This window comes from Phyllobates terribilis, unplaced genomic scaffold (genome assembly GCF_046119375.1).
Source record: "Phyllobates terribilis strain yellow unplaced genomic scaffold, ASM4611937v1 Scaffold_9__5_contigs__length_417890890, whole genome shotgun sequence".
Classification (NCBI taxonomy): domain Eukaryota; kingdom Metazoa; phylum Chordata; class Amphibia; order Anura; family Dendrobatidae; genus Phyllobates; species Phyllobates terribilis.
The window spans coordinates 143347560-143373714 of record NW_027362769.1 but is presented as its reverse complement, the minus strand read 5'-3'; the positions used below and the strand labels follow the sequence as shown (position 1 = coordinate 143373714).

General features: G+C 40.7%; 2 protein-coding genes across 2 annotated transcripts in view; one reads left to right on the top strand and one right to left on the bottom strand.

The window, feature by feature from the left end:
• GALNT5 (polypeptide N-acetylgalactosaminyltransferase 5) overlaps window positions 1–8130 on the top strand; it is a 47899-nt gene extending 39769 nt beyond the window's left edge. The window contains exon 10 of the mRNA XM_073647150.1: window positions 1038–8130. Coding sequence (XP_073503251.1) covers window positions 1038–1178 — 141 coding nt within the window. The 3' untranslated portion in view covers window positions 1179–8130. The remainder of the gene's footprint in view (window positions 1–1037) is intronic.
• Window positions 8131–11512: 3382 nt separating this feature from the next.
• On the bottom strand, window positions 11513–24853 carry ERMN (ermin). Its single transcript, XM_073645687.1, has 3 exons — window positions 24381–24853; window positions 15678–15785; window positions 11513–12562 (listed from the first exon to the last, which is right to left on the bottom strand). Exons 1-3 carry the CDS (start codon window positions 24583–24585, stop codon window positions 12162–12164), a joined length of 714 nt encoding a protein of 237 aa, XP_073501788.1. The 5' UTR covers window positions 24586–24853; the 3' UTR covers window positions 11513–12161.
• Window positions 24854–26155: the final 1302 nt, after the last annotated feature.

Sequence of the window (26155 nt, the reverse complement as noted above, 5' to 3'; positions counted from 1 at the left end):
ACCTCCCATTCTACATCCATAGACATTAATATGGAGTCAGCTCCTTTGAAGATATAACGGCTTCTGCTCTTCCGGGAAGACTTTCTTCAAGATTTTGGAGATGTCTGTGGAAATTTTTCCAGAAGATCATTTGCGAGGTCGTACTGTGATGTTGGAAGAAAATCCGGGCTCACAATCTCCCCTTTTGTTCATCCCTAAAGTGTTGGTTGGAGTTGACGTCCGGGCTGTGTGCAGCCAGTCATGTTTTCCCACCAAACTCGCCCAACCATGTCTTTATAGCCCTTGTGCACTGGGAACAGTCATGGGGAATATAAAAGGGTCTTCCCCAAACTGTTCTCATAAAGCTGGAAGCTACAATTGTCCAAAATGTCTTGTGCTAAAACATTAAGATTTCCATCACTGGAGCCGAAGCCGAGGCCTTATAACAAGCCCATAGTATTATCTCTCCTCCACCAAACTGTACAGCGGGCACAATGCAGTCAGGGGGTAATGTTCTCCTGGAATCACCAAACCCAGACTCCTCCATCAGACACAGATAGAGAAGTGTGATCCATCACTGGATAGAACACGTCTCCTCCAGAGTCCAGTGGTGGCGGCTTTACTTCTCCATCCGACACTCTGCATTGTGCTTGGTGATGTAAGGCTACATGCTGCTGCTCGGCCATGAAGCTCCCGGCAGGGGAATAGTGTTTGTGCTGATGTTTATACCAGAGGAGGTCTGGACCCTACAGTTATGGGGTCAGCAGAGCGTTGGTGACTTTATGCCCTCTGCTCCTCAGCACTCTGCCCCCCGATCTATAATATTACTGGAGTCTGCACTTTGTGGCTGAGTTGCTGCGCTTCCTTCCACTTCTCAGTAATATCACTCACAGGTGATGGGGGTATATAAGAAATGCTAAAGCTGAGGGCCACGCAGAGGTCCTCATGTGGGTCTTGAGCTTCAGGTTGTTGAATACTGACACTGATAATCGCTCATGTTTCATCTCTTTTTCTTTACTAGTTTTGCTGATTTTTGACTTTTCCGTATTCCTTTACAGGCGGATCATATAGTTGTAGAAAACGCAAATCATCCAACGTGTTTGGAGGTCGATCCTTCTCACGCGAGACTCCAAATCGGCGTGTGCAGCCCATTAAATCACCTCCAGAAGTGGAGATTCCAGACGTACTTCGGGCCATAAAGAAGAAATTGTTACTGAAGAATATTCTATATTGTGGGAACGCTGAGCGGAGCAGATGGACAATAGTGTTACATACGACTTGGTATTTTTTTATTTTTTTTACAATAGGTAGAAATTGGATCTACCTTTTAGGACTTTGGAAAAACTTCTTCTATTTAAGGTTCCCTAAAAATTGGAAAAAAATTACCAAAAACGTTGGTTAAATGAGGGTTCAGGGATTTCTACTGATTCTGTTTTTTTTATGCTACAGGGGGCAGTGTTGTTACCAAGGGGATTATGGGGGGTAACTCTGATATTATTTATTCATCTGTGATTAATTTTGTTTTTAGGTGACTGGAATTCGGAATTCTAATGATACGTAGTGGAATATTGATCGGGGTCCGAAACAAAAATAACCTGATAGGGCATAAGGACAGGAGAACTCCTGGTGGGAGACGTGCACATGGGAATATGATTAATAATATTTTAATTCATGTGTGAATAAAACTAATTGTTTCTATGAATGAATGATTGAAATCTGCTTTAAATGTGGGTGGGGGGTTTCTTCTGTTGGACCCTTAAAGCTCTTTATTTTTACTAGTTTTTCTTAAACTGAATGCATTGCTATCTTCTTTCCGTGTGTTTTAGCTCTATATTTATGTCATCAATACATCTATTTTTACTTGGAAATACCACCAACCCATTTTGTTTCTCCACTTATTATTTTTTTTTTTTAAGAACCTTTATATTTTTAATGTAAAGATATTTCATTTATTGCAATAAATCATTGGTATTTTAGTGCAGGATTTATTAGGTCAATATCCTATGCATTCAGCTTAGAAACTAAGGCTATGTTCACATGCAGCCTTTTTACTGCAGCTGCTTTTTACAGTTTCAACAAAAGCTATGAGATTTCAGAAATCTCTTGCACACGCTCATTTTTGAGGGTTTTTTTTTTCCAGATTTTAATTGCAGCATTTTTGAAATCTGCAGCATGTCAACTCTTTCAGCATTTTTTATCCGTAGAAAGTAATGAAAAAGTGAAGAAACTCTACAAAGAAAAAATAATAATTTTTCCAGCATTTTTCGTGAATTAAACTAACTTCATTAATAAACATGTAATACGCACCCAAAAAAAATACAGCAAAAACACCCCAAAATGTGCATTTTGAACACAGCGTTTTAGCTGCAGAAAAAAAAAAAATGCAAGAACAAAGCATGTAAACATGGCCTAAGAGTCCTTCAAATGGTTTTAATTTTTTTTTTGTAGGATAATGTTTACTGCATTGATGTTGAAGAATGTTAATTATTGCCCTTGGGGTTTACAGAAACTCTTCCAAAAAATGTTTTGTTGTTGACCACCAACTACTACTACGGCATGTAAGGAAACAGCGCCACCTGCTGCTTATCCCCAATTATGCATACTGTAACTCAGGCCTTTCATTTCTTTAGTTTCCGAAGAAAACTTCATCTATAAATATTGCAGTTTATGCTGCATAATTGATTTTTTTTTTAGAGTTTTGATAGGGTTTATCTATATTCAAAGCAACTTTTATTACATTTTTAAGATTTTTTTTTTATACCAGTTCTCAATTTTTCTGCATCTATAATATGCAGATGTGGTATCGTTAACGCTATGAATGATGAGGCCCATTTTATTATTGGCTGCAAGAAATAAATACGTCCTGCACTAAGTATCATTTGCTTCCTCATATTGGTCTTGGGAACACAGATATTCCTAATGGCTATGATTTAAAGGGTTATTCCCATGTTTATGAATGTATATTGGCGGATAGTACATGTAAAAACAAGCACTTTTGTAATTTACTGTTTGTTAAAATTTGCAGCCGTTCTTGAGATATTAACCCCTTTTTTTTTTCTCTTCTCATTGTCTTGAAGACTGATCACCATTGCTCCCGCCACCATGGCCAGCTCTCAATATAAAGGAGCTTTACTGCACTGCAGAGGTTCTGCTGTCTACCAATGCTGGTCGATCTCCAAGGCAACAAACTGCAAACAAATAAAAGAGAAGTGTTAAAGAAGTTGGCCACAAATTTTTATTATGCCCCCAATGTATCCCCCAGAGGCCCATAAGTGTCTTTGTAAATACCTTCTGTTGCAGTTACTACCTGTGAGCGGCGCTATCACTGGCCGCTCACAGGCATCACGTGACCCTCTGCTGATGTCGCGTCAAGTGAGGCGTGACATCAGTGACGCGCTCCCCACCGTGGCTGCTGGGTTGTGAGCGTCACACCCAGCATCCACCACGCGCTTTCCCGATGAATGAGGAGAGGCAGAGCGCGTGGTGGATGCCGGGTGTGACGTGCTTGGTAACCCGCCCGCAGACTGGCATCCGTTGTGAAACGCAGAAGTCAGAGACCCCCGGCTGCATCCAGAATCATGACGTGACATCAGCAGATGTCAGAGCCGGCTGCAGCCGGGGGTCACGTGATGCCTGTGAGCGACCAGTGATTTCGCCGCTCACAGGCAGTAACTCCAACAGAAGGTAATTACAAAGACACTTATGGGCCCCCGGGGGGGATACATTGTGGGGGGGAATAATAAGTAGTAGACAACCCCTTTAATATCTCAAGAACAGCTGCAAATTTTAGTAAGCAGTAAATTGCAAATACCCATTTGTGAAGATGGCAATAACCCTTTTTAAATGGATCATTTGAAAAAAAGATATTTATAATTGGAAATCAGTTTATCAATTCGGAAACAATTTCTATAACCCTCAGCGATGAACAGTTAAAATGGGAAGTCATATCTAGCCAAAGATTTCCTCTTTGGGAGATTCCTATAGGTTTCTTGAATGCCTATCTTCCTCCATTATTTCCCTTGCAGTCTTTGCTTCTTCTTCCCTGCACAACGTACTACACATTCACAGCTGTGATATTCCAATCCAAATTTTGCAGATGTAAACTGCCTGTTCTAGCTACTGCAGGTCCTGTATCATGATTCTCCCAAGCAGGGCTTTATTTATCCTCTACATAGTATTTTTTTCCATGTTCCACATTCCTTATGTTCACCCATGTTCTATTCAAATCAAGATGTCACTGAAGACGAGAAGTGCCTGTTACAGTTCCTTCAGATCCTGTATCTTGATTCCTTAAGGCAATACTTTATCCACTGCGTAGGTTTTTTTTTCCCATGTTCCATGTACTCTGCTCACCCATGCTGTATTTCAATCCAGATGTTACAGAGGTGAAGTGCCTGTGACAGCTCCTGCAGGTTCTGCATCATGATTCTCTGAGGCTGAGTTGTATTTATTACATAGAGTGCATGAAACAGGGTAAAGAACAACTATGTTCAGTCATGTTGAATTTGAATCCAGATGTTACAGAAGTGAAATGGCTGTTACAGTCCCTGCTGGTTCAGTATCATGATTCTCCCAGGCAGGGCTTTATGTATCCACTACATAGTAATTATTTTTCCAAGTTTCATGTACTCCACGTTCACCCATGTTATACTCCAATCCAGATGCTACAGGAGTGAAGTGCCTGTTACAGCTCCTACTAGTCCTGTATCATAATTCTCCCAGGCAGGGCTTTATTTATCCACTACATAGTTAGTTAGTCATTTTTCCAAGTTCCATGTACTCTACTCACCCATGTTATATTCTAACCCAGATGTTAAAAAAGTGAAGTGCCTGTTACATCTCCTGCAGGTCCTGTATTATGATTCTCCCATGCAGGATTTTATTTAACCATTACATAGTTAGCATTTCTTTTTCCATGTTCTGTGTACTGCATGTTCACCCATGTTATATTCTAACCCAGATGTTACAGAAGTGAAGTGCCTGTTACAGCTCCTGCAAGTCCTTAATCATGATTCTCCCAAGTAGGGCTTTATTTATCCACTACATAGAGTACATGAAACATGGTACAGAGTTACTATGTTTACTCATGTTGAATTTGAATCCAGGGTTTACAGAAGAAAAGTGCCTGTTCCAGCTCCTGCAGGTTCTGCATCATGATTCTCCCAGGCAGGGCTTTATTTATCCACTACATGTTAGTAATAATTTTTCCAAGTTCCATGTACTCCACGTTCACCCATGTTATATTCCATATGCTGCAAAAGTGAAGTGCCTGTTACAGTACCTGCAGGTCCTGCATTATGATTCTCCCAGACAGGGCTTTATTTATCCACTACATAGTTAATAATTATTTTTCATAGTTCCATGTACTACACGTTCATCCATGTTATAATTCAATCCAGATGCTGCAAAAGTGAAGTGCCTGTTACAGCCCCTGCAGGTGCTGCTGTATCATGATACTCCCAAGCAGGGCTTTATTTATCTATTGCATAGTATTTTGTTTTCCAAGTTCCATGTATTCCACGTTCACCCATGTTAAATTCCAATCCAGATGCTGCAGGAGTGAAGTGCCTGTTACAGCCCCTGCAGGTCCTGCATTATGATTCTTCCAGGCAGTGCTTTATTTGTCCACTAAGTAGGTAGTAATTATTTTTCCTTGTTTTGTGCACTCTGTGTTCACCCATTGTTGTATTTCAATCCTCATACTGCAGATAGTAAGGTGCCTGTTATAGCTTCCGCAGGTCTTGTATCTTCCAGGCAGGGCTTTATTTACGGTTCATAAATATTTTTCCTTTTAAACATTTGTCTCAGATATGGAGTACAGTCACCATCTGAGGGTAAAGAGATCCTGTACGGTTATAGTATAGCTTGTATATGGTTAGAAGCAGGAACACAAGCAGCCGATTGTCCCACAGGCTGAGAAAAGCAGCTGCAGATTACAATATGAACTGACTCTTAAAGTAGAAAAATGCAGAAAAAGGTAAAGAAAGCTGCGTTGTTACATCTGTCTGCACAATGTTTATTTGTATGTTGTGCAACAATTGATATACAAACAAAGATAGAGAAGCCTTAAACAGGAAACAGAGGAAATCCAAAAACGGCAGATTTTGAGTAGGAGGTTTTTGGGTTTAGATTTCTAGTACTGACCTGTGCTCACATACATGGAACCTCTCAGAACGTTTTTTTTTTTTACTTAAAGGTAAATTCCCATCTCCAAGATCCCATCCGAATATGTAGTAGGTATAATAATAATATTAGCAAATAGCCCCAATTAGAAATGTAGTATAGTTCTTCTGATTAACTATGTCCCTTACCCCAAGTGCTGGTTATTGCAGTAGCTTAGATATTCATGGTAATCATGGAAACTTAAGCTATTGCAATGCCCTGCACATGAAGTAAGTGACATGCGAATCAGAAGAACTATACTACATTTCTAATTGGCAATATTTACCAATAATATTATTACACCTACTACATATTGGGATATGATCATGGAGTTGAGAATATCCCTTTTAAATGCATGTATTTGGGGTTAAAAAATATTTCAATTCAATTTTACATTAAAAATTTTGGTTTACTTTAACGGGTTCTTTGTTTTCCAGCACATGGTCATAAGTCAGCTGAAAAATAGACCAATGAAAGCCTTACAAACTACCCCATTGGACCTCCAGAATGAACTCACCGGCTGATTCTCATTTAAACCATTCTGCAGCCTGCATTAGTGTGTGCAACTCCGCGGCTGTAGAAGACGAATGGTGCAACGTTTTTTATGAAACCCAATAACAAAAAAATATCTTGCATTTAAGTAATGCCCAACAATTCCCAAAGGCAGACAAACCCTTTAAGCCATTGATTCAACTTCTCATTAACAATGATGTGATCAACTGTTATTAGTATTGCTAAATCGTGGTAATCGATACAAGAGGCTTTAAGACTATTATACACACACAAGTTTTAGCAAGAAAGAACTACCTGAATTTCACCAGTGGGTGAGTTTTCACCATTTAAAGGGTTAGTCCTTCTCACATTTGCATTAAGGTATGAGCGGGGCAGAGACGTCACATCTACTCTCAACTGCCAGGACATGTGTGATTGGCAAGTATTGTGCCCCTTTCCCATTCGAATGGTAAATCCAACGGCCAATCAAACGCACTTCCTGGCCGGTGTCGGTAGAAATGACGTTTCCTACCCTGCTTACCTCTCAATATGGAAGTGAGTGGAGCCTCACTAACCCTTTAAAGGAGTAATCCCATCTTGGATATTTATGTCATATCCACAGAAAATTTCTGATAGATACAAGTCCCAGCTCTTGTGGGTCCAGTCTCGCACCATGGGGAATGTAGAGGTGGTGAATCATGCACAGCTCTCCCTTCTATATGATTTGCCATAAATATCTGAGATAAGATAACCTCTTTAAAGTGTCTTGGAATGGGAAGATGGTCTACAGACCATTGGTGTTGGTAATGGATCTGTCTGTTTGTGACCATCTCTAGACTTAGTAAGAATAATTGTAGTGCAACCTCTCCAAAAGAACCCGTCTTTGAGTAGACCACCACGTGACAATTAGGATTTTCATTCATTTCCGTCATATCTTACGTATATTGACCATCTTCTTCGGGAAGACCACCTCTTAGAAAACTCTGGGCTGTGCAATTCCATGTGATTGTCTCAAAGGTGTTACACAATAAGGTTCCTTAGATCTAATGCTGGGAAGACATCGCAGCTGAACGTTCCAGGAAACTTTCACTCACAATGGAACTTTAGCAATTCCTTAAGAAGACAAAGAGTCAAAAGTATCACAACGATCATTGCAACCTACAACAAAAAACTGTTACAATGAATCTTGTATGGACTTTGGTAGAAACAATTCCAGGACGTTAGGAAAATATATCATTAAAGTGTAATATTGAACTTCCACATTAAGAATAAAGTGTCCTGCACCCCCTTTTTATTTATGGATGCTTGACTTACATTTTGTAAAGCATGCAAGGTCAAGAAATGCTCCAATCTCATACTGATTCATTTAAGTGGAACTTGTTGATATGAAGGGAATATTTAATTTTGGTTACCAAAAAAATTTGTGTTTTTTAGGATCTTTGTTTATTTTAATGTATAAATTGGGGGAAACATGAAATAAATTATTTTTGGACAGAAGTCATCCTTGTGCAATCATTTCTCGCATCTGTTATGTAACATTATTTTCACTTGTAGAAGATAAGAGATACTTGGCACTCCAAGTGATGTAACAGATCTTTATTCAGGCAATCCAAATACAGAGTCGGTAACGTTTCGGCCCTGAGATATGGGCCTTCGTCAGACATGCCTAGCACCAAGCGATTCGGTTCACCATTCGATAGCGCGGATACCTTACCCTATACCTCGGTTTGTTCATGCTGCAATCTGTGTGTGATGAAGGCCCATATCTCAGGGCTGAAACGTCACTGACTCTCTATTTGAAATGCCTGAATAAAGATTTATTACATCACTTGGAGTGCCAAGTATCTCTTATCTTCTACATGTACATGGGGTGGAATCCTTCTTGAGCACCGAATCCCCTTTTTCAAGGGTGCCATCCATATTCCTACTCCTATGTCATTTTCACTTGTAGGGTAGATTTATGGGAAGCAGAGTGGGATCCCAATACTCTCCGTGGCGGCTCTCATAATGAAAGAGTGAGATCTTGATCTTTGCATTAACCGAGCGCTGCCCCGTACTCTACTAAGCCGTTGCCGCTCTAATGATAGTTAATTACCGTTCAGTCGCCACTTACTAAGTGGATGCGTCAGTGATCGGTTAAGGCAAGGAGCGAGATCTCACAAGATCTCCTGGTTTCAGAACAAGGAGGACCACAGGCTTGTGGGATCCTGCTTTCAATGTTGGGATTCCGCAACCCATAAGTTTGACCGACTTTTGCTAGAAAGTCATGCACTTTCAGGGGACTTTATGGAGTATTCAGAGCCGTTTTTCTACTGCGTAATATTTGGAAAAATCCCCAGTCTGGGGCTGCACAATCTTTTATTAAATAAAAGGGAAGCCCCAGATTGGTAATAGGTTCTCTGTAAGTGACGTGTCTCCTTTCTCATCCATAGAACGGGGTCCTGATCTTGAACTGTTCAAGGGCCCAGTGGACACAATCTTGGTTTGGTCAGCGCTCTGGATTTCTTATATGGAGCTCTGAATCCCTGTCATCCCAACATAAAGTTAAGATAACGTGTTAGCTACTTGGGTGAGCGCAGATTTGTAGAGATAATCTTGAATTAAAGGAGTTGGCCCACAATTAATATGGGATGAAGATGGCCGAGCAACTCTGCTATCTAGCCAGTCCCAGAAACAATGAATGGAGCGGCACATGAGTTACTACTGCTCTACTTAAAGGGAATCTGTCACAGGGGTTTTTGCTATGTGATCTGAGAGCAGCATGGTGTAGGGACAGAGACCCTGATTTCAGCGATGTGTCACTTACTGGGCAGTGTTTTACTGTTTAAATAAAATCCAAGTTTTATCAGCAGGAGATTATCACTACAAGACTAGGCGTTTTATGCCTCATAGTCCAACCCGCCCCCAGCATTGATTGGCTGCTTTTTGTCAATATATAGTGTACACAGAAAGCAGCCAATCAGTGATGTGGGCAGGGTTATACACAGCTCAGCGTTCCGAGCTCTGCTTGATCTGCAGCAGAGAAAATTGTGATTCTATCACAACTGCTGCACCCAGTAAACTAAGTGATACATCGCTGGAATCAGGCTCTCTGTCTCTACATCTTGCTGCTGTCAGATTACAGAGCAAAAACCTGTTGACAAGTTCCCTTTAAATTGGAAAACGGAACTTGGTGATCAGTTGGGATCCCTATCGATCATAGAGTTACCATTTAAGCTTTGGAGGAAACATTGTTGGGTTTTAAGCTTGGAAAGCAATTAGTTTCCTGCTTGAGGCCAAGACTGGAAAATGCATCTGTTTACTAAATCCCATCCACATTAACATAATACTGTAAGCACGCAGCTTATGGCTCCACGTATGTACAAAGAGGCTGCTGTTCTGCTGGCAGAAGATACATTTATTCAGGACCCTACAATCAATGCAGCTCTGTTAGTGCTCGATAGAAAACAGAAAAAAAACACAAAAACTCTGATTGTTTATAGCACGAAGAGTGAAGAAAGACGACTTTATGGAGAATATAAGGCAAATACATTGCTGCTGCAAATTCTCAGATTTTCATCTTTAGATGCTGCTTAAACATAACCTCTAGAATTACCGTATGTTACGCGTTATAATTTACATTAGAGGGTTTCGGTTGACTAATATCTTAGAACATTTCCTGCCATTTAGACATTTTTTTTTAAAGAAAATGAGGCACGCTCAGCTGCTCTAATTCCTGTGGTTACAGCAGTGGCTGCTACATTGGTCTTCCCTGAGAGAGGAAGAATCAGAAGTCCTTGACTACCTGCTAGCTATAATGTTGAAATGTTAGTTTGATTGACAGCTGTGTCTATCGACCGTCTAATTTTAACAATGAGAAGACAGAAAGCCACTACCAGACCCCGTTATTTTTTTTCTTCATTTGCATACTAAACGCAAAGTTAAGCAACATTTTAAATAGTCTTCATTAGATTATGTCTACCATTTTGCTGCTGTGCAGTGCCTGTAAGTCCTTTATGTAGCTGAGTGATCTGCAAAAAGATACAAATCCATCAAAGCTCTTGTTCCTGCACCTGATCTCTCTCTCTGTTCTTCATCCCTCCTGTCAGTGTTAGTGAGAGCAGGAGAGAGAGTGAGAAACACAGCTCTGCAGTGGAGAGGGGAGAAAGTATCTCAGGGAGGGTGGAGAAAACAGGTTGTAGACAAAGAGAAAGGCACATTGAAGGGAACCTGTCATTTGATTCATGCTGCCCAAACCATTTGCAGCATGAATCAGAGCCTGGTTGCAGGAGTGCAGCCAGATATGTTTTTTAAATAAAACATAGTTCAAAGAGTTGGCAGTGAACCCGCGGAAGAGACGTAACTAGTTCGGCACTGACCCTGGCCGGCTTCTCCCTGCACCAGCCTATTTGTTGGTATATTTATCACATGTGTGTACATAGGAAGAGACCTGTCAATCAAATGAAGGAGGTGCAGGGAGAAGCCAGCTAGTGGCTGCATCGGACTAGTCACATCTCTTCCTATAGTCACCGGCTGCCTCTTCAAACAATGTTTCTTCTGAGAAAAACATACTTGTCTTCAATTGTGCAACCATTCTCTGATTCATGTTGCCTACGGTTTGGGCCGCAGGAATCAGATGACAGATTCCTTTTAAAAGGAACAAAGTCCAGTATTGAATCTACACTACTATACCAAAGCTCAGATCCAGCCTACATTACTGACAGAGACAATCCCACTAGAGAATTATTTGAAACTTGGATCAAACTGCATATCAGGGGGACTGAAATTAATTTTATTAACTAAAAGTAATCACTAACATGTAAAAATCATTTTCCTATGGTAAAGGTGTCCATAGACTTTAAGAGAAAGACAAAAAAAAACAGAAATGCAGACAGATATGTCAAATTAATTATACGACCTGTAGCAGGTACTGCAGGGGAGTTTATTTAATCAGTTTGCACATTAGTATTACATTCATACATAACGTATTCCTTATATAGCATAATTATTTTATTCTACATTTTCCTTTTTAATACGGGACAGTAAATGTAAGCAGCTTATACGCCCACATATAAAGATGTAATGCAAAAGCCCAGGCGCAACAGCTTCTCTACCTTCCGTTAATTTAATCAAACAGGAAATAATATCATAGACCACAAAACCCGGGTTACAAATATTGCATCCAATTTCTGGTTATATAAATTAGATTAATAGATTTTATTCTTCCTGGATATCAAAACGGGAAGTCCATGTTAGAAAACTACGAAGAGTGGCTGAACGTCGCCCAACAGTCCTCGAGTCTCATAATCCAGTTATGGTTGAAGCTGTCGCTAGATTTCGAGACCATGGTGCAATGAGTTCATCGATATGGTGCTTGTTACTTTTACTATGTTTTTTCTTCATTTTTACCATTTTGAAAAGTTCAACGGTTGACTGATTTCCTGCCTTGAACGTAGGGTAAAAGTTGGGCAGATCAGGGTGAAGGCACTTTTGGTTATTGGACGATACGGTGGTGCAAATATAAATGTATGGAGCATTCAGCTTTGATATCACAGATTAACCATCGACTCAAACTCATCAATCCGCTGCTTCGTGTTACCTCTCCGGATTTTGCGGTACGATACTGTGTCATATCTGGAGTAGCTGTGTCTGGAGATATCTGGTCTGTTTCCAGCCATGTCATTAGGGTCAAGAAGATGTCTGCCACTCGGACTAACCATTCTTCCATTTTCATGCTCTTCATATGACCCATCCCCATAGTCGGTGTCGGTCTCTATGGATGTATTCTCTTCTTCTGGTTCAATCAGGGTGTTGTCTGTGCCAGTTGGACTTGGGTGGTGGCTTTGCTGATACAACAATATATCTGGTGTTTCAGCTTTTTTCCCGTCTTGATCATTGTCTTGGTTACTTACGTATTCTGGACTTGATAGAATCTTCTCACTGTCTACTTCTGTGTAAAAATGGAATATCATTTAAAGAACACAATGTTATTTGTTTTTGTTTTTTAGGTAATTTAGATGAACATGTACACATCGATATAGAATAGGGAAGGATTCTTTACAGTTAGGGTAACGAAACTATGAAATGGAATGACTTGCTATGTCATGTTTTAAAAAAGAGCTACGTCCCAACCGCTGCTTTTTTCATTCTGTATGGGGCCATCGGAAGAATGGCAGCCCCATAGGAAATTAATGGAGCAGCGGTTGAGCATGTGCATTGCCGATCCATTCTAACAGATTCATGTTTCTGCCAACCGGTGTGGATCTCGGCGATCGGACCCCTACCGGTCAATCAGTTATCACTGGTGAATGGCTTTAAGGTAATATTGATGGATTGTAGACTTAAAGGGGTTGTCCACTCCAAAATTTTATTTTTAGAAATGGACTCATGGTGGTCTTAAATGATAAGAAAAACAATATACTCACCTTCCAAACCACTGCTGCTCTTCTACAACCCCTGGCAAAAATTATGGAATCACCGGGCTCGGAGAATGTTCATTTAATGTTGTTTAAAAAAAAGCAGATCACAGACATGGCACAAAACTAAAGTCATTTCAAATGGCAACTTTAGGGTTTTAAGAAACACTAAAAGAAATCAAGATTAAAAATGTGGTACTCAGTAAGGGTAATTTTGTTCAGACCAAGCAGAGGGAAAAAATTATGGAATCACTCAATTCTAAGGAAAAAATTATGGAATCATGAAAAACAAACACACAAAAGAACACTCCAATACATCAGTAGTATTTTGTTGCACCACCTCTGGCTTTAATAACAGCTTGCAGTCTCTGAGGCATGGACTTAATGAGTGACAAATAGTACTCTTCATCAATCTGGCTCCAAGTTTCTCTGATTGCTGTTGCCAGATCAGCTTTGCAGGTTGGAGCCTTGTCATGGATCATTTTCTTCAACTTCCACCGAAGATTTTCAATTGGATTGAGATACGGACTATTTGCAGGCCATGACATTGACCTTATGTGTCTTCTTTCAAGGAATGTTTTCACAGTTTTTGCTCTATGGCAGGATGCATTATCATCTTGAAAAATGATGTCATCATCCCCAAACATCCTTTCAATTGATGGGATAAAAAAACTGTCCAAAATATCAATGTAAACTTGGGCATTTATTGAAGATGTAATGACAGCCATCTCCCCAGTGCCTTTACCTGACATGCAGCCTCATATCATCAATGACTGTGGAAATTTGCATGTTCTCTTCATGCAGTCATCTTTATAAATCTCATTGGAACGGCACCAAACAAAAGTTCCAGCATCATCACCTTGCCCAATGCAGATTCACGATTCATCACTGAATATGACTTTCATCCAGTCATCCACAGTCCACAGTTGCTTTTCCTTAGCCCATTGTAACCTTGTTTTTTTCTGTTTAGGTGTTAATGATGGCTTATGTTTAGTTTTTCTGTATGTAAATCCCATTTCCTTTAGGCGGTTTCTTACAGTTCGGTCACAGACATTGACTCCAGTTTCCTCCCATTCGTTCCTCATTTGTTTTGTTGTGCATTTCCTGTTTTGGAGACATATTGCTTTAAGTTTCCGGTCTTGACGCTTTGATGTCTTCCTTGGTCTACCAGTATGTTTGCCTTCAACAACTTTCCATGTTGTTTGTATTTGGTCCAGATTTTAGACACAGCTGTCTGTGAGCAACCAACATCTTTTGCAACATTGCATGACGATTTACCTTCTTTTAAGAGTTTGATAATCCTCTCCTTTGTTTCAATTGACATCTCTCGTGTTGGAGCCATGATTCATGTCTGTCCACTTGGTGCAACAGCTCTCCAAGGTGTGATCACTCCTTTTTAGATGCAGACTAACGAGCAGATCTAATTTGATGCAGGTGTTAGTTTTGGAAATGAAAATTTATAGGGTGATTCCATCATTTTATCCTCAGAATTGAGTGATTCCATAATTTTTCCCTCTGCTTGGTCTGAAAAAAGTTACCCTTACCACATTTTTAATCTTGATTTCTTTTAGTGTTTCTTAAAGCCCTAAAGTTGCCATTTGAAATGACTTTAGTTTTGTGCCATGTCTGTGATCTACTTTTTTTCAACAACATTAAACAACTGAATGAACATCCTCTGAGCTTGGTGATTCCATAATTTTTGCCAGGGGTTGTATATTGTTGTGACCTCTCCTGGTCTCCTTGCTTCCTCTTCCAGTGATTGGCCAAAGTCTTGATGTTCTCTTGGGAGAGTATTCAATGAGATTGTTTCTTCCGGCTCCTATGTACAGTGGTGGCAAAAAGTATTGTGTTTTTTCATTGTAGACAAATTAAATGAAGATAATAATACGAAAGAATTTGTGATTGCAATCATTTTCAGGAAGAAACTGAGTATTATCTGACAGAATTGCAGGGGTGCCAATACTTTTGGCCACCACTGTAACACCAAGTCTGCAGCCAATCAGTTGCCTCTGATAGATAGCAGTGGCGATGTGACGTCCCCTGCCAGAAGAGGAAACAAGGAGACCATTGGGAGACATGTCCAGTGGTGCGGAGTAGAGGTCAGAGTCCATTGATGAGCATATCCGCACATCAGTAAAATACAACCCTTTAGTATCAGAGTCAGGCAGCTGCTGCAAAGGCTGACAAAACCATGGAATGTAAAAGAAGGAAAGATGTGCAAAATGTGAACATAGTTTTCTCTTTACACAAATCAATGGTCAGGACGTGCGTGAACCTTGTAGGGTGACCAAACTATTATGAGAATGGGTGAATTACGGTGACATAAAATTATTTATTTAGGAAAAAAAATCACTTGGGGCAATCTAATAACTATGTCCGACTATATGACTGGACACTGCAGCTCTGTCTAGGGAACATTGTCCAAACAAAAGAAAATTTCTGCATTAATGTAGATGGCATTTCTGTACTGCAAAAACAATCCATGGGAATCTATATGACCAGATGATGAAATTGTTAATCCTTTGAAAGGGGCCAAGAGGAGATTGGATGCCTTTCTTGAAAGTTAAGTAGGAAAATTCAGTCGTAATTCTTCCCCCTAAGATAAGACACCTAAAAGAATAAACTTCATTTTGCAATTAATGAACCTACCTATTCTTGCTTGACATCCATCTTCCTTGATGTCTCCAAATTCTTTCTCATGGTTATCCAGTACATCTGGTACTCTTTCCAAACTACTATTATTCTCATCGTTTCGATCTGCAAAAAAATAAAATAAATCATATAGTGGAGACCATTTTTTTATGGACCCATAGACTTATATCCCTGATTTTGATCCGACACTCGTTATTTTCTTTTAAGGTCAAACTTAGATTGGCCATTACAGGCACTTTGCTGACAAGAGGAACATGGTATACATGCAACTGGTAGGCGCATGTTCACACTGTGGCCATTTAACAGAAAAAAACTAAAAAAACCTAAGATAGAAACAAAAGGAGCATATATCCTGCTGGAAGTAAGCAAATAGTAATAGTATATGTACATAACATTGGGAACTTAGTAAACATATTGTTTGATCAAAAAAGTGTAAAAACCTTCCCACCACGACAAGGTGACCCCAATCGGGATGGTCCTATTCTCCAATATTAAAACCTCACCTAGTATCTGACGACCTCAATGTAGATGAAGCAGAGCAAGACTGGGGTTCAACTGGTCAGACACCCAGCCATGGGAAGCTATTTACGGAAAATGAAATTTCTAGCTCAAAAAAGGGGGAGCCACAAAGTGCAAGACACTACAGCAAAACCAAAGACATCACCCAGAGAATAAGTTGGTATACATGCAACATATAGAATTATGTTCACTCTGTGCACCTTGTCACGGTGGGACGGTTTTTATGTTTTTTTTGTTTTTACTTTATTTACATGTACCATTATTATTTTCTTACTTACTGCAAGGTTTATGCTTATTTTGTATCTATCGTAGGTTTTGTCTAAGAGGAGCATTAAGCAGTGTATGTAGCTGTGGTGTGTCACCTCCAGGCACTGTGTACTTCGGGCCGTGGGACCTGATAACTGATGATAAGTGGCAGTTCTGGGTGTCAGAGCCACGCTCATATGATATTGAGTTCTTGATGTAGATTTCCATTTCTGGGTGTCTATAGTTGGGCCCCGAACCTGCTCGGCCCTTATTCACATTGAGGTCATTTTTGACTCATGGTAAGGTTTTAATACAAGAGGTTAGGACCATCCCGACTGGAGTGCACCTTGGCACTGGTGGGATGGCTTTTACTCCTTTTTTTTTAGTGTTTACTAAGTATTCTATGTTATTTATATGCACTATTACTTTTTGTATAGGAGAAATAGATCCAGCTCACCAAATGTCCAAAATTTAAAATTCAAAAAATTGTATTTTATATATATTAAAAAATCCATCTTGATAGTGTGAACAATCAAAAATCCATATCTGGAATTAGGGAAACATGGGATACAATGCTGATTATTACTTTTTACTTACTTATAGCAGGGTATATGCTCATTTTGTTTTTATCTTAGGTTTAGTCTCTTTAATGCCCAGTGTGACCATGATCCTTTGCCTGTGTGGATTGGATGGGTTGTTACCGACATCTGGTGAGAATTTCATGTCAATTGCACCTTTAGAAATAGATTTACTTAGAAAATTGGTGACGTGTTCAATACTTATTTCACCCGCTGTATGTATATCCTCTCAAAACTAGTTGTGATTTTACCCTGCAGGATGCCAGAAATATTGGGAGCTGTTTGACAACGCTGATTTTTTTTTCATTGGAAACAAAACAATGGTCGAGAAGTCTAAAAGGGGTCTTTGTTCTATTGTTTTGTAAGTAACAATGGTGCAAAATTCAACTGACCCCATCTGTTGATGGAGGATTGTGTGTGAGGCTCTTTCATCTGCTCCGTGACTCCCATTTAAACCCCATGGACGCCAGGCAAAGGATTTCTAATGTTTTTTTTTGCATGTGCATTTAAAATCCAAAAACAAAAATTGAAGAGTGTCAGACAGGAGGGCTCCCCCTGGTGGTTCAAATATCCAAAATATTAAAAAGGACATTTGTGACCGCTCCTGACTTGTGGTTTAGTAAATACTTGTATTGCCCATAAAATACAGAGCGGATCATTGTGGGTCATTTTATTCGTAGCTCTTTGTTGTGACATTACTCTGCTATTAATTCTAGAAATTTATAAGTAAATTGACATATTAGTGTTACCATACCTTGTCAAAGGAGTGTGGCCTTACACAGTGAGCACTAATTGGACAGTGTCATTATAGGGCCACACACCCCCAACTGATAACACCCAGTTGTCAATTTATTTATAAACTTCTTAAAGCAATAACACAGGAACACAACACAGCGGTATAAAATAAATACTCTAGAATTGTGATACTATTATTACTACTATGTAACACAGGTACTTTAGATGCAGTGATACAGAAACACAGTGCAGCCAGGACAGGGTTAATAAACAAGGGGGATTTACTGTAACAGGGTCAATCTCCACGCAGGGAGTAACAGGGGAAATATGGGGACAACAAGGAAGTAGCAGGTAATATGCTATAACTGACAATCCACAGTTGGGCTAGATGTAGCAGAGTCGACACGGTTGTATTCGGCAGTTTTACACTTAGCTGACTCTTGCTCCTCACAAGTCAGGTGCTGGTGTTGCTTTCTTCAGGCTTCCCCGCCTAAACAATGCTCTGTCTTCTGGCGGCAGCGGGCGGTCTACGGTTTGACCCGCTGAGCCCCTAGTCCATAACACTGCACCTCACTTGCTCAGCTACAGGGATCCTGCGCTCTTCTCCCTCTAGTCGGGCTTGACTCCCACTGTCCACTGCCCCTTTTCACGCGCAAAAACTCCTTTTCCACCCGCTTCCTAGACATGAGCTCAGCTCCCCGGTCACCTGACTCCTAAGCTCCCTCTCTGGACACACCCCCAGCTTCCCGGTCACCTGACTCCTGTCTCGCAGTCTGTCTTCCCCCTGCAACAAGAGGCACGACAACGGCAGTTCCGGAACCCGTGTTCTGAAAGTACTTACACCCCGGTCTTCCCCCTTACAAGTATACAGGTATTTACTGAAATAAATATGGCAAGAGATCTGATAGGTCCTCTTCATACGGGTGTGTAGGAAAATGGGGCATCTCGGTTTCCATATATTTGGCTTATAAATTTTATAATAATAACAATATAATACTAAAAAAAATGACATACACAAATTTACAATTAACTATAGGGTTGTTGTGATGGGTCGGTGTCATAACAGGCACAGCTTATGGACAAGAGTGCTGATATTTGTAGGAAAAAATAACCTTTTTAGAAATACTGACATGTGACGCCTGGTATATATGTAAAGTATTAATCTTTTCCAAAAATGGAGCATGATTTTTTGATTTTTATTTGGTCATCTTTACCTTCTTAATCTTTGCCTTTTGTTCTGTTTTTATTTCAGAACTGGTGTTTTACAAGTCAGAAGTGCAGAACACAGAAATTAGTTTTCTCAACCTATAAGTTTCAGACATAAAGTAACATTTGATGCAGCTTGTGGTTTGTAAGATGTAATGGATTAGGGCTTTGTGCAGACAGTAAAGTTCTTCCACACCAAACTTCCCCCACCATATCTTTATGGATCTTGCTTAGTGCGCTGGGCACAGTCATGAGGAACAGAAAGGGTCTTACCCAAACCGTTCTACAAAGCTGAAAGCTACAATTGTATTGTATCTTCTATGCTGAAGTATTAAAGGGGGTTGTCTGGCCTTGGGGTACAAGTCTGCAGTTGCTCTATGTGACTGCAGACTTGTGACTCCTCACATCACGTGCACTGTGCGCTGTGAGGATTCTCTGGCGCCGGGAGCAGGTGGGCGGGTGACCACAAGTATGTGAATTGCATGTATGAAGTCACGTGCTCACTAGATGGGCATAGCCTCACTCAATACAAGTGAATTGAGTGAGGCTAGACACGTCTAGTCTGAATGTGGCTGGGAGTATGCAAATTGCACTTCTCCCTGTCCCGGCACCAGAAAATTCTCACAGCACACAGTGCACGTGATGTAAAGGCCCCGTCACACATAACGAGATCGCTAGCGAGATCGCTGATGAGTCACGGTTTGGTGACGCAATAGCGATCTCGCTAGCGATCTCGTTATGTCTGACAGGTAGCAACGATCAGGCCCCTGCTGTGAGATCGCTGATCGTTACAAAGCTTCCTGGACCATTCCTGGGTCGTTGCGCTCCCGCTGGGCAGTGTGCATCGCTGTATTTGACACCTTGTCAACGACCTCGCTAGCGATTCAGAACTGAGACACATTGAGGTGCATAAATTGGACTTTTCTGCGTTCATCGTCCCTGATTGGTGGTCGCTACTGCGTCCTTGTTTTTCAGATCCCACCAGCGTTCTCCGGCTGTGACTCCACTTTGAACAAATCAGACATCTTTAGCGAAGTAGGTATTGTTTGAGGTCTCAAATGAGTTTCCATTTTTAATTCATTTATAGGACATCTACCAATTATCTGCTATCATTGCTCTTCAGGGAGGGAGGGCTTGGCTTCAATAGCGATCTCGTTAGCGATCTCGTTATGTGTGACGGGGCACCAGGACCGTTAAAATACTGGCAGCAGTTGTCGCGGCAGGTCTTCGCATCATGGGTGTTTCTGCCATGTCCCACTGGTTGAAGGCCTGCAATTGCAGGATCGTTTGCACGCTATTCACCGAGCTCCACTTCCCCATTGGCTCGGTCCACAGAGTCCACAAAGCCAGGCGGACAGTACGTAATTGCATCACGTCGATGAAGAAAGTTTTGAAGCGTGCAACAGGCCAAAAGAACAGTGTATTGATTTAAGCTTCATGTTAATTGGCGTATGAAAAACTCTGAAGCGGTTGGCCACGACAGCGTGTCAGAAAACGTGCTGTGTGGGTGTGTGTGCACGAGACCCCTAAAATATCTGCCCATGCAAAAGCATATATATACAGATAGAAGCCAAGCCCTCCCTCCCTCCCTGAAGAGCAATGATAGCAGATAATTGGTAGATGTCCTATAAATGAATTAAAAATGGAAACTCATTTGAGACCCCAAACAATACCTACTTCGCTAAAGATGTCTGATTTGTTCAAAGTGGAGTCACAGCCGGAGAACGCTGGTGGGATCTGAAAAACAAGGACGCAGTAGCGACCACCAATCAGGGACGATGAACGCAGAAAAGTCCAATTTATGCACCTCAATGTGTCTCAGTTCTGAATCGCTAGCGAGGTCGTTGACAAGGTGTCAAATACAGCGATGCACACTGCCCAGCGGGAGCGCAACGACCCAGGAATGGTCCAGGAAGCTTTGTAACGATCAGCGATCTCACAGCAGGGGCCTGATCGTTGCTACCTGTCAGACATAACGAGATCGCTAGCGAGATCGCTATTGCGTCACCAAACCGTGACTCATCAGCGATCTCGCTAGCGATCTCGTTATGTGTGACGGGGCCTTAAGGATTAGCAAGTCTGCAGGCACATAGAGCACCTGCAGACTTGTAGCCCAAGGCTGGAGAACCCCAGAACAAAGGGAATGAGGCCGACCTTGAAAAACATTATCCCCCATCTCCTCCAGGCTTTAGACCTGGCACAATGTAGTCAGCAGGTAGCTAATGTTCTCCCAGTATTCATGAAATTTAGATAGAAAAACAAGAACATGTTTCCAATGCTTCAGAGTCTGCGCTTTACATTACTCTATCTGACTCTTGGTATTGTGCTTAGTGATGTAAGGCTTGCATGCTACTGCCATGAAGCGCTCAGTAGGGGCATAGGAGGGTCCGGCTTCTTATTGCACCAATTTAGTTGATTGACAGGTCTTTCCTGTGTGTGTACATAGGTAGAGACTAGACAATCATCTGGAACGATGTGTGAAGAAGTTGCGCGGGGGAGGTGTTGGACTAGTCAGTTCTCTGGATCTCTAAACTATGTTTACAGTGAAATGCTATAATGTTTCATAGAAATACACACCTATGTGCAATTGCACAGCCAGGTCTGATTCATTCATGGTGATTTTGGTAGCATTAATCAAATGATAGGTTGCCGTTAACACCGGAGGAAGTCTGGACTCTGCAGTTATGGGGTCAGCAGGGCATTGCGGACTCTTCTGTCCTTTCCTCCTCAACACTCGGCCCCCCGCTCTGTAACGTTACGGGGTCTCCACTTCAGGGCTGAGTTGCTTCGGTTCCTTCCTCTTCTCAATAATATCACTCACAGGTGATGCGGGAAGATTCAGGTGGAAGAAATGTCATGAACGGACTTGTTACCCCGGTGGCTCCTATTACAGGACCGCGCTGGTATCAGTGAGCTCTGCACCGCCGGCTGTTCTGTTCTATCACATGTTAGTAAATATACAAATGGTAATTTATGTTTGAGTAACAATGAAACAAAGTCTGACAGTAATTGATGTGAGTGAGAAAGTGACCAGAAGAAGTGAGAGAATAAAGGGGGATTTTGATCTGTCCTAAAATTCAAGAATTTATGAGTCAGGGAAAAGTGCTACAAATTACACCAATTTTATAAAAAAAAGTAGAGAACACGACTTGCTACATATAAGGTACAACTCAGTAGTTATGGGCAGTATGGTGGCTCAGTGGTTAGCATTGCAGCCTTGCAGCTCTGGGGTCCTGGGTTCAAATCCCACCAAGGACAACATCTGCAAGGAGTCTGTATGTTCTCCCTGTGTTTGTGTGGGTTTCCTCCAGGTTCTCCAGTTTCCTCCCACACTCCAAAGACATACTGATAGGGAATGTAGATTGTGAGCCCCAATGGGGACAGTGATAGTGATGTCTGTAAAGCACTGCAGAATATGTTGGCGCTATATAAAAATAAAGATTATTATTTTAGAATATTGACATGCCGTGGCTGGAATATCATGTACAGTAATAATTTGTTCTTAAATATAAACTATTTGATCATTTGTCTTTCTTAGGCCAGGGTCACACCAGAGTAGATTTTCTTTTCCAAGAGAATTGGGTCAATTATGCAAATGACACTCTGATCAGAGTTAGTTCTGAGTGTGATCATAGTGTGATCCAATTCTCTTGGATGAGGAGAAGATGGGGAAAAAATATTTCTGTCTTCTCTATTTTGTCATTTAGTGAAAATTGTTCCCCACTCAGATGTCATCCGAGTGCAGTCCGATATTTTCCATGGACTCATTGACTTGAATGGCTAAGTGCGATCTGACAATCGGATCCAACTTGGGCAAGTTACGATTTTTCCTCGGTCCAAGGAAAAAATCTGACATGTGCACGACCCCATAGAGTAACATTGGTCCGACTGATCGCATATGGACCTATAATACGTGTCATCTGCCCAAGCTCTTAGTCTTTACGTTTTCTTTGTATTTTTTACAACTGATGTGGTCAAAGTCAAAAGTGTCAAAAAAAAACACAGAAATTTGGTTTCTAGACCACAATTTTAGTCATAAAGTTACATCTGATGCATCACGTGGTTTGAAAAATGTAATTGTGTGTTTAGGGTAAAGTTGGCTGCTACTTAGAGCTCCAGTGATGGGGTCAGGAGAAAAATGTATGGACTGAAAAAATACGACCAAGCCTGAAAATGTTTTTCAACGGCTGAAAGGCAAATACTCAGTATGTCCTATACATCTGAATGGGACTTGCAGCAATCCAGGCACATATTGCAGAAATATCCCAATTAAAGGGGTTGTCTGGTCTTAAGCTACAAGTCTGCAATCAGTCTATGTGACTGCATACTTGTGAATCCTCTCATTGCGAGCACTGCACGCTGTTAGGATTCTCCAGTGCCGGCGATGGGTGCATGGTCTTAAGTATGTGATTAACATGCATATGGTCACATGCCGACTAGATGAGAGTGGCCTCTCTCAATGCAAGCTAGGATGGAAACAGTCTAGTCTGAATGTGTCCGGAAGTATTGAAATCACATACTTGCGGTCTCATGACCGTCCGCTCCCAGCGCCAGCAACAGAGAATCCTCACAGTGCCTATTGCACACAATGTAAGGATTCACAAGTCTGCAGTCACATAGATTGATTGTAGACTTGTAGCTTAAGACTGGAGAACCCCTTTAAGATATATGGAATGGATTGTCCATAAAACCCATGACTGACTAAGAAGAATGTGCCTGAAATCTGTGTGTTGTATTGCTGTGTGTTTACTCACTTTTTACACCTAATTAACAGTTGGAAAAACATTAGAAAGCAATGGATGGCTAAAAGAGATTGCAAACTGCGCCAGACTAATTAATAGAGTGCGCTATTAATTAGCCATAAAATATCAATGTAATGCAGGTGAGCCAAGATGAGGAATAATAAAGCAATATAATATAATATCCAGCAAGAATTGACAAATATATCTATGAAACTGCTTAGCTATCTTTTTTTGTCCACCAAAGGGAAACCAATCACAGCTCACCTTTCATTCTATCAGTGTTGGTTAAAAAATTAAAGCTGAGCTCTGATTGGTTCCTTTGGGCAGCAAAGGCTGTTTTTCATAAACAGCGCTCTGAGTGCGCCACTGCGCTAAATTTGCCACAGTTTCTGCTCTTCTGATTTACTTTTATCCTGTCTAAATTTAGTAAATTAGTAAAAAAAATAATATTCCCATTATTTTCAGTGATAAACTACTTCACAAAAAAATTGTGGACAATTAAATTGAAGTAAAATAAAAAATGTCCCCGATAACCCTTTAACACATACTAATCAAACCTATGCTAGAAGGACACTGTATTTGCAATATGTAACACATGGACAAGTTTGAAATATACAATTATACTATATGAAGAATCCTATTGAATACATTCACTTTAGACCCAGATACTCTACCTTCGTCATTTCTGTCATTTAGGTCCAATGATGACGTAGTAGTAATTTTGTCCTCAGGACTTCCACTTGTAAAGACTGAATCACATTGGCTTGTATCACATACGATGGCGATATCCATCTGATCGACCACATCGGTAATCTGCACCGGTATTATTTCAGGCTTCTCAGTCCCGTTATATTTAGGCGCCTGAGCTTCTTCTGCCATAATCAAAGCCTTCAAGATAATTGTAAATCCCAACAATAAAAGGAAACTGTAATAAATAGTCCCGCGTGTCGGGGTTAATACTCTTCTTTCGAGAGCATAAAGATGGAAAAACAACGGCTCAATGACATTATGAGGGTCCTCAGATGTTGGGTGATATTTGTCTGGCGGAGATGTCCTCCACCCGTAGGGTCTCCTGTGAATTATAGTGGACACATTTGCCTTTCTTATAAGGGGAACACGTAGCCCAATCGAGCTTTTGTCTCAGCAACCCGTAATTATTCTACAGCCTTCTGACCATGAGAGATTTTCTATTCTTGCAAGAAAGCCTCTTTTGTTCTTTCCTGGTAAACAGCGGCACCGATTGTTCTTAATCTTTAATCCATAGCAAGTGACCACTGCTAGTCATATTAAGTGGTGAGCCACCAGGCTTACAATTCACACTGGTTATGTTGTTTTATTAATCCGTCCAGGAACGTCAGTCGACAAGGGCTTCATATTTGTATTGCTAATCATTCCAGTGGTACCAGTAAACTTTTGATAGAAGATATAATTTATCCTACTCAATTAGCCCAAAAAAAAATAAAAATCACCCATGAATATCAATCGTTCATTATGTCCAGTTACACCATGATATCGGAGGGGGGTATATATTATCTGATAACTAGGAAGATTTGCAGTTTAGAGTTTAGCTGAGTAATGACTCCTTCAAGTATTTGGCCATATTTGGGATATTATTATTATTTATTATTACAGCACCATTTATTCCATGGCGCTTTACATGTGAAAAAGGGGTATACAGTTAGGTCCATATATATTTGGACAGAGACAACATTTTTATAATTTTGGTTCTAGACATTACCACAATGAATTTTAAACAAAACAATTCAGATGCAGTTGAAGCTCAGACTTTCAGCTTTCATTTGAGGGTATCCACATTAAAATTGGATGAAGGGTTTAGGAGTTTCAGCTCCTTAACATGTGCCACCCTGTTTTTAAAAGAACCAAAATTAATGGGACAATTGACTCCAAGGCTATTTCATGGACAGGTGTGGGCAATCCCTTCGTTATGTCATTCTCAATTAAGCAGATAAAAGGCCTGGAGTTGATTTGAGGTGTGGTGCTTGCATTTGGAAGGTTTTGCTGTGAAGTAAACATGCGGTCAAAGGAGCTCTCCATGCAGGTGAAACAAGCCATCCTTAAGCTTCAAAAACAGAAAAAACCCATCCGAGAAATTGCTACAATATTAGGAGTGGCAAAATCTACAGTTTGGTACATCCTGAGAAAGAAAGAAAGCACTGGTGAACTCATCAATGCAAAAAGACCTGGGCGCCCACAGAAGACAACAGTGGTGGATGATCGCAGAATAATCTCCATGGTGAAGAGAAACCCCTTCACAACAGCCAACCAAGTGAACAACACTCTCCAGGAGGTAGGCGTATCAATATCCAAATCTACCATAAAGAGAAAACTGCATGAAAGTAAATACAGAGGGTTCACTGCACGGTGCAAGCCACTCATAAGCATCAAGAATGAAAAGGCTAGACTGGACTTTGCTAAAAAACATCTAAAA